The sequence below is a fragment of the Papio anubis genome, chromosome X (genome assembly GCF_008728515.1).
Source record: "Papio anubis isolate 15944 chromosome X, Panubis1.0, whole genome shotgun sequence".
In the NCBI taxonomy this organism is placed as follows: Eukaryota; Metazoa; Chordata; class Mammalia; order Primates; family Cercopithecidae; genus Papio; species Papio anubis.
In genome coordinates, this window is record NC_044996.1 from 58,730 (window position 1) to 79,766 (window position 21,037).

At 39.5% G+C, this 21,037-nt stretch overlaps 1 protein-coding gene across 2 annotated transcripts in view; it reads right to left on the reverse strand.

Moving 5' to 3' along the window:
• Window positions 1-2,259: 2,259 nt before the first annotated feature.
• Window positions 2,260-21,037, reverse strand: part of VAMP7 (vesicle associated membrane protein 7) — a 58,839-nt gene continuing 40,061 nt past the window's right edge. For both annotated transcript variants that reach the window (XM_021932817.2, XM_031660639.1), the window contains exons 7-8: window positions 6,197-6,289; window positions 2,260-4,140 (exon numbers count right to left, since the gene is read on the reverse strand). In XM_021932817.2, coding sequence (XP_021788509.2) covers window positions 4,072-4,140; window positions 6,197-6,289 — 162 coding nt within the window. In that variant the 3' untranslated portion in view covers window positions 2,260-4,071. The remainder of the gene's footprint in view (window positions 4,141-6,196; window positions 6,290-21,037) is intronic.

Here is a 21,037-nt window from a genome sequence, read left to right on the forward strand (position 1 = left end):
TGTGCTTTTCTAAACTGGGAATGGGGATTTAAAAAGAAAAAACACGGTGTCAGCCTGTGCATGTTAGTTTTCTTATACAGAATATTGCCATGATTTTCTTTCTCTTTGGAAGAGATATAGAAAGTCACAGCATTTGGGATTTAGATTGTTTGGGTTTAATAAAGAGCACGAACCCAAAATAATTTTGTACAGTGTATTCTGACCAGAAGAATGCTTTAACTTACCAAAATTGTCTTGATAAAGCAGTAGAGCCAATCCTATGAATGAGTCTAGAAGGAACTGGGCTATGCTAGACTGGCACCATTGCTCTTGCCAGAAGCTGAGAATTTCGTAGAATCCCCTTACCCTAGATGGTTTTAGGGTTAGCTTTTATCAGTGAGATGAACTTACATGAGACTTGGAAAGCAGAAAAAAAGTGGAGGTCAGTACCCTTCAAAGGACACAAAGATGCTTAGGTGCCTGGTGTGTCCCAGATTTTCCTCAATCTTTTCCATTCCACATCCAACTCATTCTGTGGACTGCTAGTCAACCAGCTGGGGCTGCAAGCCTACTACTTGGTACTTGGCATCAGCTCTACTGAAGCTGTGGCTTCCATAAACCTTTCCACATGTCTCTCTCTTCACACACCAACTTTGGCAAGTCTATTAGTCTACTCTCACACTACTGTACAGATACTACCCGAGACTGGGTAGTTAACAAAGGAAAGAGGTTTGACTCACAGTTTCGCATGGCTGGGGAGGCCTCAGGAAACTTACGATCATGGTGGAAGGGGAAGCAGCCACCTTCTTCAGAAGGCGGCAGGAGAGAGTGAGTGTGTGAAGGAGGAACTGTCAAACACTTATAAAACCATCAGATCTCATGAGAACTCCCTCACTATCATGAGAATGACATGGAGAAAACTGCCTCTATGGTCCAATCACCTCCCACCAGGTCCCTCCCTCGACATGTGGGGATTATTGGGATTACGATTCAAGGTGAGATTTGGGTGGGGACACAGCAAAACCATATCAGCAAGCAGACATACAGGGATTCTCAGGTTTTCCAGCAAGTTCTAACCTGTCCGCCTATGTCAATGCCTCAAGTGAAAGTGCTAGGACTGTTCTTCTGATCTTCTGGTACCTGCCTTCCAGACCTTCACTTCCCAGTTTGTCACACATTTGTGTAACCTTGAATCCTATATTAAACTCTGTTTTCCAAACACTTGTCTTGGCTCTGCTGTCTTCACTGGATTCACACTGATATACACGGCAACCACAACCACTACTTCCACCCTGTTTATTATACTTGAGAAGATGGCATTGCAAGAAATAGACTTGCTTCTAATGTAGAACACTTTGGTAGGGTCTAGGGTGCTGCTGTTATAGTTGTTACATTCATTTCCATCAAGATACCCTGGGAAGCAACCCAGTATCTTTGTCTATCTTGAGGCCAGAAAAGATAGATACCAACAGAGTCAAGCAAGAAACTATTATCTAAAGGCACCTACATTCACTATTAAGGAAACTTTTGGACTGTGACACTTTTTTTTTTTTGCCACGTGTTTGAAGAGAAATAGTTGGTGTCACTTCTTCCTTTATTCATAACCAAATAAATAACCATCTTTTATTTTTCTCTAAGTGTGTTTTAGAGAATGCATACTTCAGTTGAAATCTGGATAAAGCCAAGGGAGAACTTAAATAGGCTGTTTTTAAGTTACTGCAGCCTGTAACAAAAACATATTCTATACCTGACTTTAGCCACCTTACGTTCAGAGGTCCCAAGTGACTGATTATTTTGTTGTGACCTATTTGTATATTTGATTTGTGCCCGTTTTTCTTTTATTTCTGTTTAGGTAACCCTGTTTGCTATAATGAATTATTCCCTCCCACCATTATGCCTTCCCTTTGAGTCTCTTTCAGAACCAGTCATTTAACTTTAGATAGAAAGACTTTTCAGAATTGTGCTGAACTGGATGACAATCCCTGGGGTTCTTTTTCAGATCTATCTAAATCATGGGCTCACGACAATCGTTGTGAAGGCTGTGTGATCATTTCAGAATCTTTCATTGGTTTCACCATGGGCTATATATTTTTTAAGTTCATTTGTGTCTTTTGAAGAAATTCTACACACCTGAAACTATGCTATAGATCTTTACTGAAAGTCTCCAGGTAACACTTTTTAATATATTTTCGGCATAAGTAAAATACTTTTGTTCTGTATACAATGGCAAATGTCATCAGAAGAAATTAGGTTCCAGAAAGAACTTTTAAAACAAGCAAATCATTGTATTACTCTTAAATTTTATTAACGTCTTCAGTTTGTGCGTCATTTAAAATGAGACATGTGCTTTAAAAAGCATTCTTATACATAAATAGACCAAGGAACAGTTAGGTTATTGATCCCTAAAACATGCACATCAATTTTATTCAGGTGTGTATAAGAAAGGGGAATAAACTTGAAACCTTTTTCTTTGGATTAAAAACATTTGGAAATTATTCAGGAATGCCAAATGTTTTTCTGGGACAGATGTATTTTCCAATAGGAAATGCTGATGCAATTAAGAGGCATTAGTGTTGATAAAGAAGACTGGAAAAACATTTGTGCTATGCTAGATAAACAAGAAAAGAGTTCAAGTGGGCCTAAGATATATGTCAAATAAATGAATCAGATAGCATGAATTGAAAGGTTTGGATGGAAGAACAGGTACCATAAGCTAGATTATGGGACACATATATGTTCAAGGCACATGACTAGGCTAAACAGGTGGCTAGATTCTACAGACTAATTTGTTCATTCATTGAGAAAGTGTAAAATGTAATATAATTTCAATTTAATGGCACTTATTGATAAATAAATGCAATTGGATCTAGGGTAGAAAATGTCTTCCTTTCAGATACACACCAGAAATGCATACTAGATAACAGATGCCAGTAGCGATATGATTACAGTCCAATTTTCTTACACTGCAGTTAAATGGTTAAACTGTTTTGTATTAATTCTATATGTCATACTATCTATTCTCTTTCAAGTTTCACAAAAGAATTCATCAAAACTAGGCAGATTTAAGAATTTATTAAACCACAAAGAATGCTCAAACTATTATTCAACAGGAGTCAAGCCCAAACCCTAGAGTTGACTGCTGACCGTATTAGGTTTGGCCTTTTCCCAGAATGGAAACACTTTTCCCACACTACCTCCCCTTTGCACAGCTAAAATGCTAACACATCCATTGTGGTTCCCTTCTTTTTCTTTGGCAAGTCAGAGGAATTTACCTCCCCGCTCCCTCTACTACATATTCTATTAGTGACATGATTTCCCTAAATATTCACAGAAGAAGAAGGAACACAATTAAAAAACTGCAACCTTCAACAATATTTAAATCTTCATCTTCTCAAATCAACTGCAATGGGAAAACAGAAGATATCAAGCTATCCACTGTATTGTGAATGATCAGCACACTGAACTTTATTCCTGAAAGGGAATACTAGGAGAACAAGGATAATCTGTGTGCTTCTAATGGTCTAGCAAAATGCTCCCCATCTGAACATTTCTAACTGAAATAAGAATGTTTCATACTTTGAGCTCTTAGAAGGAAGCAGCACCAACGTCATTACAATTCCCCAAATCACAACTATTATCCATTTATATTGTTTTGAAGCACCTAAAACTTCTCATTAACAAAAGACATTAAAATGAGATGTTAGCAATACTGTCTCTTGAATACTTCTGTGTGCACATACAAAACTTCTCCACAGTTTTAGAAGATAGCTCATAAGACTAGTGGCGACAGCTTTGTGCAATTAAAAACAAAAATGTTGCTCTAAATAGATGACACTAGTAAACAAACCAAAGAAATAAACAAAAGCCATTTTAAGGCTACTGCTGCAATGAATGGTTCAATCTGAAGTTCATGGGAATAAACTGGTTGATAAGACAAAGGTAAACCTGGAGGCATGGAACAAGATTTTAAAAAGTGAGAAGAGGGTTGAAGAGACTGGCAGATACCATCTGTCAGTATGTGAAAGGCTTGAGTCACATGGATTGCTTTTAACTCCTTGTTCTCTCATATCCTTGGTTAATGATAACTTTTTCTTATTTCTTCACACAGCTTGGCCATGTAAATCCACCACAGAGAGGTGAGACAATGATATAGATGAATACCTGGAGGGAGGAGGAGGGCAATTTTATTTTCTTGAATCAATCATGTTATTCTAAATAATATATATAGGGAAGTAGAGCCTTATTAAAAAATACTTCTGATTCCATTAGAGTAGCAGTTATGTAGTAATGGAACACACTAATCAAGTATTTTCCAAGACAGAAGTGTAGTTAAAATTGTCCTTTTTGGTGTAACTCACACCCGCTTGAATTCTAGCGTTTCCTTCAGTGGGAGAGAAAGCAGTGGGGTTGTTGCTCTTCACTGGTAACTCGGCAGAATCAAGGCTAAATGAGCAACTCTTACTGACGTGTGATTAACAAGTCATAAAAAAATCACAAATAAGCATAATTCTCCTGAACTATGATTTCATTAATTATATTTTTAGGTTTTGCACATGAATTTAATTTGTGATTAATATAAGAATATATTTTAAAAGCCTGAGTAGAAGGCTTTCATCTGTATCACTTATGGGAAAGAATACTGCTATGAACTGTTCAGTGGATAATGACACAATAATTACGATGACCAAAACAAAGAAAAGCAGATGATGTAAGTAACATTGCAAAAATACTGGTGCTATTACAGATGTGTTTGCTTTTTAATTTTAGATTTTAATTTTAAATTATAAAATAGTCACTACTTGTTCACATTATTATATTACAAAAAAAAACAAATTTTAAACATTAGGTTCACTGCATTAGTCACTTTATTTTGCTTTATTTTTATTTTTTATTTTTGTAGAGATAGGGTGTCACTATGTTGACCAGGATGGCTTCAAACTCCTGGCCTCAAGCGATCCTCCCGCCTCAGCTTCCCAAAGTTCTGGGATTACAGGAATAAGCCACTATGCCTGGCTTTATTTTGCTTTAAATTGCAACTTCTTGAGATCTTTAAGTGACTGATTTCATTACTTGCAAGCTTGGAAAAGGATGCATTTATGAATTGCATACCCTTTGCTCCAAAAGTGAGCAGCATTTGCCTTGTAGGGAACTGTAAATATGGTCAGGGTTGGGAGGCAGATTACAGCAAATTCTGTTTATTAATGAATAGGTTGAACTTCTGACATCATATTCACACATACACAAGAAACAAATGTAAAGTTTACCAACTTGATGTAAAGTTGACTATTTGTCACAGCTGTAATATAAGGATTTTTGAAGCTGAAGTACATCTCGTTAGGTGACAACACCTTTTGGCAAAGATTGATATTGCATTTAGAGCTGTGCTCTGCATGTAGTAAGTAATCAGTAAATATATTCTGAATTTAACAAAAATTCAGCTGCACAAATCAACCTAAACTCCCAGACCAAACAATAAGAAGCTAAGCTCAGGAGCCTAAAATGTGATGTTAAAAAGAGAAGCCTGAGCAAGGAACCATTCAAGGCCATGACAATTACTTCCAGTATAAAATCTACAGATCTATGACTGCTCTTCTCTTTTAGATAAATCCAACTGTCTAAGGCAGAGGACCCTTAAACTGTGGTCGAGGAGATGCAGGGTCAGAGGTATCTGCTTGGAGGTAACTTTGGGCTTCTGGACATGACTGGAGGATGGGGAGGAAAGGCAACTTTATCTGACCATGAACAGGGTGAAGAACCCCCCACCCGTTAGCAATAGTTTTTAAAGTTGTGGTTTAGGACCTCTTTACACACTCAAAAATTACTGAGGACTTCAAAGAGTTCTTGTTTAAGGGGGATTATAATTATCAGCATTTGCCATATTAGAAATTAAAACTTTAAAAATACATAATTAATATACAAATAAAAACAATAAACCCATTACATATAAACAGAAATATCTTTATTTAAAATAACTACATTTCTGTGATGTCAGTTTTATATGTCTCTTTATATATAATAATTCTCAATAGGAAGGAGGGGTTTAAGTAGAGATATTTCCTATGTGACTTCATAGGAAAGCCACTGCCTGGTCATGTGTTTCACTATTAAAAGACATATGTAGCTCATTTCAGAGTGTTAATCACTGAGAAATAATTCTAGTACCTAATTTCTTAGAGACTGAAAAATAAAGCCGTACACTAAAAGGACAAAAACTTACAATTGATACGATGATGATAATGATCGTGAGCTTGAGGTTCTTCATACACATGGCTCGAGCAAGATTTCTGCTGGTAGTTTTGAAGGTGACAGACTAGAAAAGAGACAAGAATTGTTTAACCCCTGGCACTGACTACATGAATGATTTGCAATAACAACATGCGAACATTTTACTTCCATTAATTCTGTTTAAGTCCAATGATCTCTCTTTACAAGTAGAGACTGGCCATTCATACTCAATAGCTGCCAAAAGCAAGACTCTACCAGGCCTATCATAAGCAGTATGAGCCCAATTAAAAGGCTTCCCTCTTTTTTCTTCTCCACTGCAGCAATGCACATGATGTTGAGCACCAGAAGTGGTTCTTCCCCTAGTGGAAAAGCATTTTACTCTCTATACTTCCAATAAGAAAGGCTCCTTTAAAGCCAGCTGACTGCAAGCACATTTGCCTATTCTGCCCAGTATAATTCTGGGGCTTTGAGCCATAAAAACCTGTTTGATTTCCATAGGAAGATATGTATTTACTTTAGTGAGGGCCAAAACCCATAGAACTTCATTCCTTCTGCTATCCATTTTCTTTTGCCTCATCAATTTCTCAGTATCTACTGAACGATTCCCACCAGGATACAAGGAGTTTAAAACAAAAAGGCAACCAACCAACCAACCAACGAAACCTCCTAATAATCCAGCAATTCCACTCTGGGTATGTACCCAACAGATTTATGAACAAATTCACCAAAAGACATATACAAAAATGTTCTGGATAGCACTACTTTTCATACCTTAAACTGGAAACCACCCAAATGCCCATCAACTGTACAATGCATAAATAAATTGTAGGAGAGTCATAACATGGTATACAATACAGCAATGACAATTCACAATCTACTATTACATTTACCCAATTTACCACAGATGAATCTCATAAACATCATTTTGAGCAACAGAAACTTGACATAAACAGAGTACCAGCTATGTTTTATTATTTATTTTGAGACAGGGTCTTGCTCTGTCGCCCCAGCTGGAGTGCCGTGGCACAATTACGACTCACTGCAGCTTCGACCTCCTGGGCTCCAACGATCCTCCCACCTCAGCCTCCCGAGTAGCTGGGACTATAGTTGTGTGCCACCACTCTAGGCCCCTGCTGTATTTTATTAATCTATGTGGAGAAATCAGGACAGTGGCCACCTTTGGAGGGGAGCAGCGACTAACAGAAGGCAAAAGGGAGCTTCTGGGATCCTGTTCATGCTCTAGTTCTTAATCTGGGTGTTGGTTCTACATGGTATGTTCACTTTGTGAAAATACAAGTTGTATGCTCACAGTTGACGCACTTATGTATATCATACTTCAACATACTGGTTTTTAAAAAAACCACTCCCTTAACCATAGATTAATCTCCAACCACATACTCCACAAAGTCTCTGCGGTAGAACAACTGACAGGGGCACCAGCCTTTGGCTTTCACTTGATGAAGAGTGCACAGGATGCCACCTGGAGGCACAGACCAAAACTGGTTACATCTAGAGCTAAATATATATGTTGAATAGAATATACATATGGACTAGAACTTTTGAGAAGAAATAGTGCTTAAAGTGTGGAGACAAAAAAAGCAATGGGGGGAAACAGTCCTTAATGGAACTAAGTTAATATGGGAAACAAGATAGAATAATAGTAATAAAAAATGTCTAATAATTATCCTCAGATACAAGACATAATTGCACTAGTTTCACACAAAGTCATCAGAGGACATAAAAAATTAGATAACATAAGACAATATTCCAAAAACTGTATTTTAATAAAATGACTGGCATAATTTTTTAAAAGCAGAACATAAATGAGCAAAAGTAGCTTCTGCAGTAACAATTCAAAAAAAATTGCTCTGAAAACAGAGCAAAATGTCTAGGTTGTAAATTATGAAAGAAGATGTAAGATACATGGAAAACTGATCAAGCAAATCCAGGATCGATTTATAAAATCAACAGATACTTAATATGTGCTTATTATGTGCCTGGTACTGATTTAGGCACCTATTAGCAGTCACAGGAGAGAATACAACCAGAAGAGAAAGATCAATAATCAAAGGACTAACTGAAGAAAATATCCCCCAAATAAGAAATACTTGAATCTTCAGACTAAAAGGACCTACGTACCATGTGGCAAGAATATTGAAAAAAGGCAAATGTTACTTTTAGTAACATTTCAGAACTCCAACCTTTTGTTTCTACTCATTTTATGTTTTTCTGCCTTGAAGTATAATTGGCAAATAAAAATGGTATATATTCAAGGTATACAATGTGATATTCTGATATATGTATACATCATGAAATGATTACCACAATCAAGCTAAGTAAAATATCCATCACCTCACATAGTTAGTTGTTTGGATGTGTGGTGAGAATGCTTAAGATTTATTCTTACAGCATATTTCAAATATTCAATACATTATTATTAACTATAGTTGCCATGCTGTATGTCCAATATCCAGAACTTATTCATCTTATAACTGTAAGTTTATACACTTTGACCAACATCTCTCCATGTCTCCCACCCCCTGGCAACCACTGTTCTCTCTCTGCTTTTCTGAAATCAACAATTTTCTTAGATCCCATATATAAGTGAAATCATACAGTATTTGTCCATTTGTATCTGGTATATTTCACTTAATATAATGTCTTCTAGTTTCATCCACATTTTAGAATTGTTTTTTCTATTCTGTGAAAAATGCCATTGGAATTTCAATAGGGATTGTGTTGAATCTGTGTATTGCTTTGGGCAGTATGAACATTTTAATAATATTGATTCAAACATAGAATATCTTTCCATTGATTTGTGTCTTCTTCAATTTCTTTCATCAGTGTGCACATTTTTTACATCCTTGGTTAAAATATATTCATATTTTACTCTTTTTGATGCTATCATAAATGGGCTTTAAAAAAAAATTTTTTTTTTTTTTTTTGAGATGGAGGTCACCCCTCTGTAACCCAGCCTGGAGTGCAGTGGTGTGATCATAGCTCTCTGCAGCTCTGAATTCCTGGGTTCAAGCAATTCTCCATCTTCAGCCTCCCAAGTAGCTAGGACTACAGGCGCACCCCATCATACCTAATTTTTTCTTTTTGTTTTTTTTTTGTTTTTTTTTTTTGTTTTGTAGAGATAAGGTCTCACTTTGTTGCCCAGGCTGGTCTTGAACTTCTGGATTTTAGAGATCTTTTGGCTTTGGTCTCCCGACATATTAGGATTATAGGTATGAGCCACCATGCACAGCCTTGATTTATTTTTCTAATAGATTGTAATCTAGATAGTAACAGTGTGATTTAGGGTGGGGAAAAGACACTCCAGAAAAAAATAACTGTGTGATTTAGGAGGCTGTGGATCACAGCCAGTGGAGCTGGAGACTGAGATCAAGCCAGAGGGCAGTCAGTCAATAATGCCTACATAATAAAACCCCAATAAAAACTCTGAACACTAAGGCTTGGGTAAGCTTCCCTGTTGGGCAATGCTCTGTACATTTTGTCACAGATTGATGCCAAGAGAGTAATGTGTCCTGACGCCATGGGAAGAGGACAACAGAAGCTCTACATTTGGTATCTTCCCAAACTCCACCCTATACACTTTTTCCCTTGGCTGGTCTTACTATGCATAATTTGCCTGTAATAAACCATAACTGTGAGTATAACAGTGTTTATGGAGTATTATAAATCCTTCTAATGAACTATCAAATCTGAGGGTGGTTTGGGGAATCCCCAAACTTGCAGTTGGTGTCATAAGTGAGGGTGGACTTGAGTAAACTGTATAGTTGTTCATGCCATGGCTCCATCATGAGTGGGTGGCTTGACTGAGATCCTGTTGCTCTGCCCCTCTGTGTTGCCAATCAGTTTAGCCTGGAGACCTCATTAACTTCTTTAAGCCATAGTACCTTTTTTACCTCTTTCCATCCAACATGGGACAAGAATATCTGGGAATAAGTCTCCCCAGTGACATGGGATAAACTTACATCTAAAATGCTAATCATCAATGCTTTCAGAAGAGAAAAATTTTGATCAAAAGGGGGAAATGAGAAAAGAAAAACAGCTCAGAGCAGCCTGAGCTATGTGAAGTATATAAAATTTATCAGGCCCAGAAGACATGAGTATGGGGACTTCAGTCACACCCCCCACACAATACCCAGAGGGGCAACTGTTTAAAGGCATTTTGTTGCTGACTAGCTCCCTCGACCATTATCTTCATGTTCCTGGAATCTGTGATACAAAGGACAATGTATAGCCAATCAATAACTTGTTATTTTAATGTAAATTCTTGGTAAACAAATTAGATACTGCCTCTCCTTTTTTCCTTTAAAAACCTACTTGTAACGGCTGCTAATTAGTTTCATTCAGAGCAACTTGAATCTACGCTTCTGGGTTGCAGTCCTCAAACTTGGCCCAAATAAAAAACGTGTAAGCTATATAGTTGTTGAGCTTCTTAGATGCCTAAACTCTTCATGCACTGAAACGCGGCAATATTCAGAGAATTTTGAGAGAAAATGATCTTAACCCTAGGCTTCTACACTAGTCAACATTGTTCAAATATGAGACCAAAATAACACTTTTGTTCTTGAAGGGATTATCACCCACAAACTCATATGAAGATGATGTGTGAGGATATACTACAAAGACTAATTCACAATACATAATTCAAGAAAGAGGAAGATGATGTAGATGAGAAAAAGCAGTGAGGAATGAAACTAATAAATCCGAACATAGTTGTGTGATTCAACAGGTTGTAATGGAGATTCCTCCACCATCCTCAGGTCAACACCTGAACACTGACAAACCACCTGTTAAAACAAGTTCACCTAGGCCGGGCGCGGTGGCTCAAGCCTGTAATCCTAGCACTTTGGGAGGCCGAGACGGGCGGATCACGAGGTCAGGAGATCGAGACCATCCTGACTAACACAGTGAAACCCCGTCTCTACTAAAAAAAAGTACAAAAAAACTAGCCGGGCGAGGTGGCGAGCGCCTGTAGTCCCAGCTACTCGGGAGGCTGAGCCAGGAGAATGGCGTAAACCCGGGAGGCGGAGCTTGCAGTGAGCAGAGATCCGGCCACTGCACTCCAGCCTGGGTGACAGAGCGAGACTCCGTCTCAAAAAAAAAAAAAAAAAAAAAAACACAAGTTCACCTATAAAGAACAATTGTTAGATGTTGCCCTAAGATATGCCTGTGTCCTAATCCCTGTGAATGTGACATATGTGATATTATCTGGAAAAGGGGTCTTTACAGATGTGATTATGTCAAGAATCTTGAGATGAAGAGCGTATCCTGGATTATACATATGAGCCCTAAATGACATCACAAATGTCTCTAGAGAAGGAAAGTAGATGGAGACTTGACACACATGCAAAGGAGAAGGTAATGTGAATATGGAGGCAGAGACTACAATGATACAGCCACAAGTCAAGAAATACTGGCAGCCGCCGGGCGCGGTGGCTCAAGCCTGTAATCCCAGCACTTTGGGAGGCCGAGACGGGCGGATCACAAGGTCAGGAGATCGAGACCATCCTGGCTAACACGGTGAAACCCCGTCTCTACTAAAAAAATACAAAAAACTAGCCGGGCGCAGTGGCGGGCGCCTGTAGTCCCAGCTACTCGGGAGGCTGAGGCAGGAGAATGGCGTGAACCCGGGAGGCGGAGCTTGCAGTGAGCTGAGATCCGGCCACTGCACTCCAGCCTGGGCGGCAGAGCGAGACTCCGTCTCAAAAAAAAAAAAAAAAAAAAAAAAAGAAATACTGGCAGCCATCTGAAGTTGGAAGAGGCACGAACAGATTCTCTCCTAGAGCCTCTGGAAGGAGTGTAGCCCTGCTAACACCTTAATTTCAGCCCAGTTATGCTAATTTTGAACTTCTGAAATCCAGGGGTGGGAGAAAATAAATTTTTGTTGTTTTAAGCCACCAGATTTGTGATAATTTGTGATAGCAGCCACAGAAAGCTAATAACCATATATAAAAAGTTGAAAACCAAATATAAAAAGACACTCTTAAAACCAGCCAAAGGGGGCCAGGTGTGGTGGCTCATGCCTATCTTTCCAGCACTTTGGGAAGCCAAGGTGGGAGGATCACGTGAGCCTGGGAGTTTGAGACCAGCCAGAGCAACATAGGGAGACCCCTATCTCTAAGAAAAATTTTAAAAATTAGCTAAGTGTGATGGCGCATGCCTGTGGTCCTACTTGGGAGGCTGAGGCAAGGCAGGAGGATCACTTGAGCCCGGGAGGTGGAGGCAGCAGTAAGCCATGATCATGCCCCTGCACTCCAGCCTGGGTGACAGAGAGAGACTCTGTCTTAAAAAAAACAAAACAAACAACAACAATAAAAACAGCCAAAGGTGGGGTAAGAATCACTATTTTTCAAGTAAGACTAAGAGAGATGACAATCTCTCCAAGAACATGTGAAAGCCAAAGAAAAATGGAATGGCATTTTTAAAGCACTAATTTTTTTTTTAAATTGACATTGTGAAAAACTAAAAAACTATAAAGTATTCTTCAACAAAATGATGAAACCAGATTTTCAGACAAAAGCTTAGAGAATCTCCCATCAGGATCAACATTGTAACAAACAATAAAAGAACTTCAGTTTGAAGCAAAAAAATTGTACATGGAAACAGAACTGCAGAAAACAATAAAGAACAACAGAAAGAATTGCAGGCATATCTCCTTTTATTGTACTTCATGTTATCGCACTTCATGCATACTGGTGTTTTTTTGCTTTTTTTTTCAAATCAAAGGTCTGTGGAAACCCCATGATGAGACTATCAGCACCATTTTTCTGGTGTTTTTTTTTTCTGCTTGGCCTGTACTTTTTGTTTCTTTTTATTATTATTATTATTATACTTTAAGTTCTGGAATACATGTGCAGAACGTGCAGGTTTCTTATATAGGTATATACGTGCCATGGTGGTTTGCTGCATGCATCAACCTGTCATCTACATTAGGTATTTCTCCTAATGCTCTCCCCCTAGCCCCAACTCCCCGACAGGCCCCGGTGTGTGATGTTGCCCTCCGTGTGTCCATGTGTTCTCACTGTTCGACTCCCACTTATGAATTAGAAAATGCAGTGTTTGGTTTTGGCAGCACCATTTTTCTGACAGCATGTGATCACTTCATGTCTGCGTTTTGTTATAACATTTCAAACTTTTCATTATTTTCATTCTATCTGTTATGACGATCTGTGACCTTTGATGTTACTATTGTGATTGTTTTAGGGTGCCATAAACTATGCCTATATAAGATGATGGAGCTAACTGATAAATGTTGTGTGTTCTAACTGTTCCACTGACCAGCTATTCTCTTATCTCTCTCCGTCTCAGGCCTCCCTATTTGCCGAGACACAATATTGAAATTTGGCCAATTAATAACCTTACAATGGCATCTATGAATTCAAGTGAAAGGAAAAGTCATACATCCCTTGCTTTAAATCAAAAGATAAAAATAATTAAGCTTAGTGAGTAAGGCATGTTGAAAGCTGAGATGGGTCTAAAGTTTGGTGTCCTGTGACAAACAGTTAACCAAGTTGTGAATGTAAAGGAACAGTTCTTGAAGGAAATTAGGAGTGCTACTCTAGTGAACACACACATAAGAAAGCAAAACAGCCTTACTGCTGACATGGAGAATGTTTCAGGGGTCTGGATAGAAGATTAAACCAGCCAAAACATTTCCTTAGGCCAAAGCCTAATTCAGAGCAAGGCCCTAACTCTTCAATTCTATGAAGGCTGAGAGAGGCGAGGAAGGTGCAGAAGAAAAGTTTAAAGCTAGCAGAAGTTGGTTCATGAGGTTTAAGGAAAGAAGCCACCTCTATAACATGAAAGTACAAGGTGAAACAGCAAGTGCTGACAGAGAAGCCACAGTAAGTTATCCAAGAGACCTAGCTAAGATTGATAGAGGTGGCTATACTAAACAACAGATTGTTTTCAGTGTAAACAAAACACTGTTCTTTTGGAAGAAGATGCCATCTAGGACTTTCATAGAGAGAAGCCAATACCTGGCTTCAAAGCTTCAAAGGATAAGCTGACTTTTATTAGGGACCAATGCAGCTGATGACTAAGTTGAAGCCAATGGTAATTTACATTCTGAAAATCTAGGGCTCTTAAGAATTATGCTAAATCTACTCTGCCTGTGCTCTTGAAATGGAACAACAAACCTGGAAGATAGCACATCTGTTTACAGGATGGTGTACAGAAGATCTGTGGAGATCTGCTGCTCAAAAAGAAAAGATTCCTTTCAAAGTATTACTGCTCATTGACAATGAACCTAGTCACTCAAGAGCTCTGATGGAGACGTATGAGGAGACAAATGTTGGTTTCATGCCTGTGTGAAAGGAAAATAAATCTTGGGGCCCCCAAATCACTAAGCTAAAGGGAAAAGTCAAGCTGGGAACTGTTTATGGCCAACCTGCCTCCCATTCTATTCAAAGTCACCTTTCTGCTCATTGAGATAAATGCGTACCTGATTGCCTCCTTTGGAGAGGCTCATCAGAAACTCAAAAGAATACAACCACAATGAGATACCATCTCACACCAGTTAGAATGGCGATCATTAAAAAGTCAGGAAACGGGAGGCGGAGCAAGATGGCCGAATAGGAACAGCTCCAGTCTCCAACTCCCAGCGCGAGCGACACAGAAGACCGGTGATTTCTGCATTTTCAACTGAGGTACGGGGTTAATCTCACTGGGGAGTGCCGGACAATCGGTGCTGGTCAGCTGCTGCAGCCCGACCAGCAAGAGCTGAAGCAGGGCGAGGCATCGCCTCACCTGGGAAGCGCAAGGGGAAAGAGAATCCCTTTTCCTAGCCAGGGGAACTGAGACACACAACACCTGGAAAATCGGGTAACTCCCACCACAATACTGCGCTTTAAGCTAACGGGCACACCAGGAGATCATATCCCACACCTGGCTGGGAGGGTCCCACACCCACGGAGCCTCCCTCATTGCTAGCACAGCAGTCTGTGATCTACCAGCAAGGCAGCAGCGAGGCTGGGGGAGGGGCCCCCGCCATTGCTGAGGCTTAAGTAGGTAAACAAAGCCACTGGGAAGCTCGAACTGGGTGGAGCTCACAGCAGCTCAAGGAAACCTGCCTGTCTCTGTAGACTCCACCTCTGGGGACAGGGCACAGTAAACAATAACAAACGCAGCAGAAACCTCTGCAGACGCAAACGACTCTGTCTGACAGCTTTGAAGAGAGCAGTGGATCTCCCAACACGGAGGTTGAGAGCTGAGAAGGGACAGACTGCCTGCTCAAGTGGGTCCCTGACCCCTGAGTAGCCTAACTGGGAGACATCCCCCACTAGGGGCAGTCTGACACCCCACACCTCACAGGGTGGAGTACACCCCTGAGAGGAAGCTTCCAAAGCAAGAATCAGACAGGTACACTCGCTGTTCAGAAATATTCTATCTTCTGCAGCCTCTGCTGCTGATACCCAGGCAAACAGGGTCTGGAGTGGACCTCAAGCAATCTCCAACAGACCTACAGCTGAGGGTCCTGACTGTTAGAAGGAAAACTATCAAACAGGAAGGACACCTACACCAAAACCCCATCAGTACATCACCATCATCAAAGACCAGAGGCAGATAAAACCACAAAGATGGGGAAAACGCAGGGCAGAAAAGCTGGAAATTCAAAAAATAAGAGCACATCTCCCCCGGCAAAGGAGCGCAGCTCATCGCCAGCAACGGATCAAAGCTGGACGGAGAATGACTTTGACGAGATGAGAGAAGAAGGCTTCAGTCCATCAAACTTCTCAGAGCTAAAGGAGGAATTATGTACCCAGCGCAAAGAAACTAAAAATCTTGGAAAAAAAGTGGAAGAATTGATGGCTAGAGTAATTAATGCAGAGAAGGTCATAAACGAAATGAAAGAGATGAAAACCATGACACGAGAAATACGTGACAAATGCACAAGCTTCAGTAACCGACTCGATCAACTGGAAGAAAGAGTATCAGCGATTGAGGATCAAATGAATGAAATGAAGCGAGAAGAGAAACCAAAAGAAAAAAGAAGAAAAAGAAATGAACAAAGCCTGCAAGAAGTATGGGATTATTTAAGACCAAATCTACGTCTGATTGGGGTGCCTGAAAGTGAGGGGGAAAATGGAACCAAGTTGGAAAACACTCTTCAGGATATCATCCAGGAGAACTTCCCCAACCTAGTAGGGCAGGACAACATTCAAATCCAGGAAATACAGAGAACGCCACAAGGATACTCCTCGAGAAGAGCAACTCCAAGACACATAATTGCCAGATTCACCAAAGTTGAAATGAAGGAAAAAATCTTAAGGGCAGCCAGAGAGAAAGGTCGGGTTACCCACAAAGGGAAGCCCATCAGACTCACAGCAGATCTCTCGGCAGAAACTCTACAAGCCAGAAGAGAGTGGGGGCCAATATTCAACATTCTTAAAGAAAAGAATTTTAAACCCAGAATTTCATATCCAGCCAAACTAAGTTTCATAAGTGAAGGAGAAATAAAATCCTTTACAGATAAGCAAATGCTTAGAGATTTTGCCACCACTAGGCCTGCCTTACAAGAGACCCTGAAGGAAGCACTCAACATGGAAAGGAACAACCGGTACCAGCCATTGCAAAAACATGCCAAAATGTAACGACCATCGAGGCTAGGAAGAAACTGCATCAACTAACGAGCAAAATAACCAGTTAATGTCATAATGGCAGGATCAAGTTCACACATAATAATATTAACCTTAAATGTAAATGGACTAAATGCTCCAATTAAAAGACACAGACTGGCAAACTGGATAAAGAGTCAAGACCCATCAGTCTGCTATATTCAGGAGACCCATCTCACACGCAGAGACATACATAGGATCAAAATAAAGGGATGGAGGAAGATTTACCAAGCAAATGGAGAACAAAAAAAAGCAGGGGTTGCAATACTAGTCTCTGATAAAACAGACTTTAAACCATCAAAGATCAAAAGAGACAAAGAAGGCCATTACATAATGGTAAAGGGATCAATTCAACAGGAAAAGCTAACTATCCTAAATATATATGCACCCAATACAGGAGCACCCAGATTCATAAAGCAAGTCCTTAGAGACTTATAAAGAGACTTAGACTCCCATACAATAATAATGGGAGACTTCAACACTCCACTGTCAACATTAGACAGATCAACGAGACAGAAAGTTAACAAGGATATCCAGGAATTGAACTCAGCTCTGCACCAAGCAGACCTAATAGACATCTATAGAACTCTCCACCCCAAATCAACAGAATATACATTCTTCTCAGCACCACATCACACTTACTCCAAAATTGACCACATAATTGGAAGTAAAGCACTCCTCAGCAAATGTACAAGAACAGAAATTATAACAAACTGTCTCTCAGACCACAGTGCAATCAAACTAGAACTCAGGACTAAGAAACTCAATCAAAACCGCTCAACTACATGGAAACTGAACAACCTGCTCCTGAATGACTACTGGGTACATAACGAAATGAAGGCAGAAATAAAGAAGTTCTTTGAAACCAATGAGAACAAAGATACAACATACCAGAATCTCTGGGACACATTTAAAGCAGTGTGTAGAGGGAAATTTATAGCGCTAAATGCCCACAAGAGAAAGCAGGAAAGATCTAAAATTGACACTCTAACATCGCAATTAAAAGAACTAGAGAAGCAAGAGCAAACACATTCAAAAGCTAGCAGAAGGCAAGCAATAACTAAGATCAGAGCAGAACTGAAGGAGATAGAGACACAAAAAACCCTCCAAAAAATCAATGAATCCAGGAGTTGGTTTTTTGAAAAGATCAACAACATTGACAGACCGCTAGCAAGACTAATAAAGAAGAAAAGAGAGAAGAATCAAATTGACGCAATAAAAAATGATAAAGGGGATATCACCACCGACCCCACAGAAATACAAACTACCATCAGAGAATACTATAAACACCTCTACGCAAATAAACTGGAAAATCTAGAAGAAATGGATAATTTCCTGGACATGTACACTCTTCCAAGACTAAACCAGGAAGAAGTTGAATCCCTGAATAGACCAATAGCAGGCTCTGAAATTGAGGCAATAATTAATAGCCTACTAACCAAAAAAAGTCCAGGACCAGATGGATTCACAGCTGAATTCTACCAGAGGTACAAGGAGGAGCTGGTACCATTCCTTCTGAAACTATTTCAATCAATAGAAAAAGAGGGAATCCTCCCTAACTCATTTTATGAGGCCAACATCATCCTGATACCAAAGCCTGGCAGAGAGACAACAAAAAAAGAGAATTTTAGACCAATATCCCTGATGAACATCGATGCAAAAATCCTCAATAAAATACTGGCAAACCGGATTCAGCAACACATCAAAAAGCTTATCCACCATGATCAAGTGGGCTTCATCCCTGGGATGCAAGGCTGGTTCAACATTCGCAAATCAATAAACATAATCCAGCATATAAACAGAACCAAAGACAAGAACCACATGATTATCTCAATAGATGCAGAAAAGGCTTTTGACAAAATTCAACAGCCCTTCATGCTAAAAACGCTCAATAAATTCGGTATTGATGGAACGTACCTCAAAATAATAAGAGCTATTTATGACAAACCCACAGCCAATATCATACTCAATGGGCAAAAACTGGAAAAATTCCCTTTGAAATCTGGCACAAGACAGGGATGCCCTCTCTCACCACTCCTATTCAACATAGTGTTGGAAGTTCTGGCTAGGGCAATCAGGCAAGAGAAAGAAATCAAGGGTATTCAGTTAGGGAAAGAAGAAGTCAAATTGTCCCTCTTTGCAGATGACATGATTGTATATTTAGAAAACCCCATTGTCTCAGCCCAAAATCTCCTTAAGCTGATAAGCAACTTCAGCAAAGTCTCAGGATACAAAATTAATGTGCAAAAATCACAAGCATTCTTATACACCAGTAACAGACAAACAGAGAGCCAAATCATGAATGAACTTCCATTCACAATTGCTTCAAAGAGAATAAAATACCTAGGAATCCAACTTACAAGGGATGTAAAGGACCTCTTCAAGGAGAACTACAAACCACTGCTCAGTGAAATAAAAGAGGACACAAACAAATGGAAGAACATACCATGCTCATGGATAGGAAGAATCAATATCGTGAAAATGGCCATACTGCCCGAGGTTATTTATAGATTCAATGCCATCCCCATCAAGCTACCAATGAGTTTCTTCACAGAATTGGAAAAAACTGCTTTAAAGTTCATATGGAACCAAAAAAGAGCCCGCATCTCCAAGACAATCCTAAGTCAAAAGAACAAAGCTGGAGGCATCACGCTACCTGACTTCAAACTATACTACAAGGCTACAGTAACCAAAACAGCATGGTACTGGTACCAAAACAGAGATATAGACCAATGGAACAGAACAGAGTCCTCAGAAATAATACCACACATCTACAGCCATCTGATCTTTGACAAATCTGAGAGAAACAAGAAATGGGGAAAGGATTCCCTATTTAATAAATGGTGCTGGGAAAATTGGCTAGCCATAAGTAGAAAGCTGAAACTGGATCCTTTCCTTACTCCTTATACGAAAATTAATTCAAGATGGATTAGAGACTTAAATGTTAGACCTAATACCATAAAAATCCTAGAGGAAAACCTAGGTAGTACCATTCAGGACATAGGCATGGGCAAAGACTTTATGTCTAAAATACCAAAAGCAACGGCAGCAAAAGCCAAAATTGACAAATGGGATCTAATTAAACCAAAGAGCTTCTGCACAGCAAAAGAAACTACCATCAGAGTGAACAGGCAACCTACAGAATGGGAGAAAATTTTTGCAATCTACTCATCTGACAAAGGGCTAATATCCAGAACCTACAAAGAACTCAAACAAATTTACAAGAAATAAACAAACAACCCCATCAAAAAGTGGGCAAAGGATATGAACAGACATTTCTCAAAAGAAGACATTCATACAGCCAACAGACACATGAAAAAATGCTCATCATCGCTGGCCATCAGAGAAATGCAAATCAAAACCACAATGAGATACCATCTCACACCAGTTAGAATGGCGATCATTAAAAAGTCAGGAAACAACAGGTGCTGGAGAAGATGTGGAGAAATAGGAACACTTTTACACTGTTGGTGGGATTGTAAACTAGTTCAACCATTATGGAAAACAGTATGGCGATTCCTCAAGGATCTAGAACTAGATGTACCATATGACCCAGCCATCCCATTACTGGGGATATACCCAAAGGATTATAAATCATGCTGCTATAAAGACACATGCACACGTATGTTTATTGCCGCACTATTCACAATAGCAAAGACTTGGAATCAACCTAAACGTCCATCAGTGACAGACTGGATTAAGAAAATGTGGCACATATACACCATGGAATACTATGCAGCCATAAAAAAGGATGAGTTTGTGTCCTTTGTAGGGACATGGATGCAGCTGGAAACCATCATTCTCAGCAAACTATCGCAAGAACAGAAAACCAAACACCACATGTTCTCACTCATAGGTGGAACTGAACAATGAGATCACTTGGACTCGGGAAGGGGAACATCACACACCGGGGCCTATCACGGGGAGCGGGGAGGGATTGCATTGGGAGTTATACCTGATGTAAACGACGAGTTGATGGGTGCAGCACACCAATATGGCACAAGTATACATATGTAACAAACCTGCACGTTATGCACATGTACCCTAGAACTTAAAGTATAATAATAATAAAAAATAAATTAAAAAAAAAAAGAATACAACCATTTGTCTCTTACCTATCTAAGACCTGGAAGCCCCCTCCCCACTTCGAGTCTTCCTGCCTTTGCTTCGAGTTGTCCCGCCTTTCCAGGCTGAACCAATGT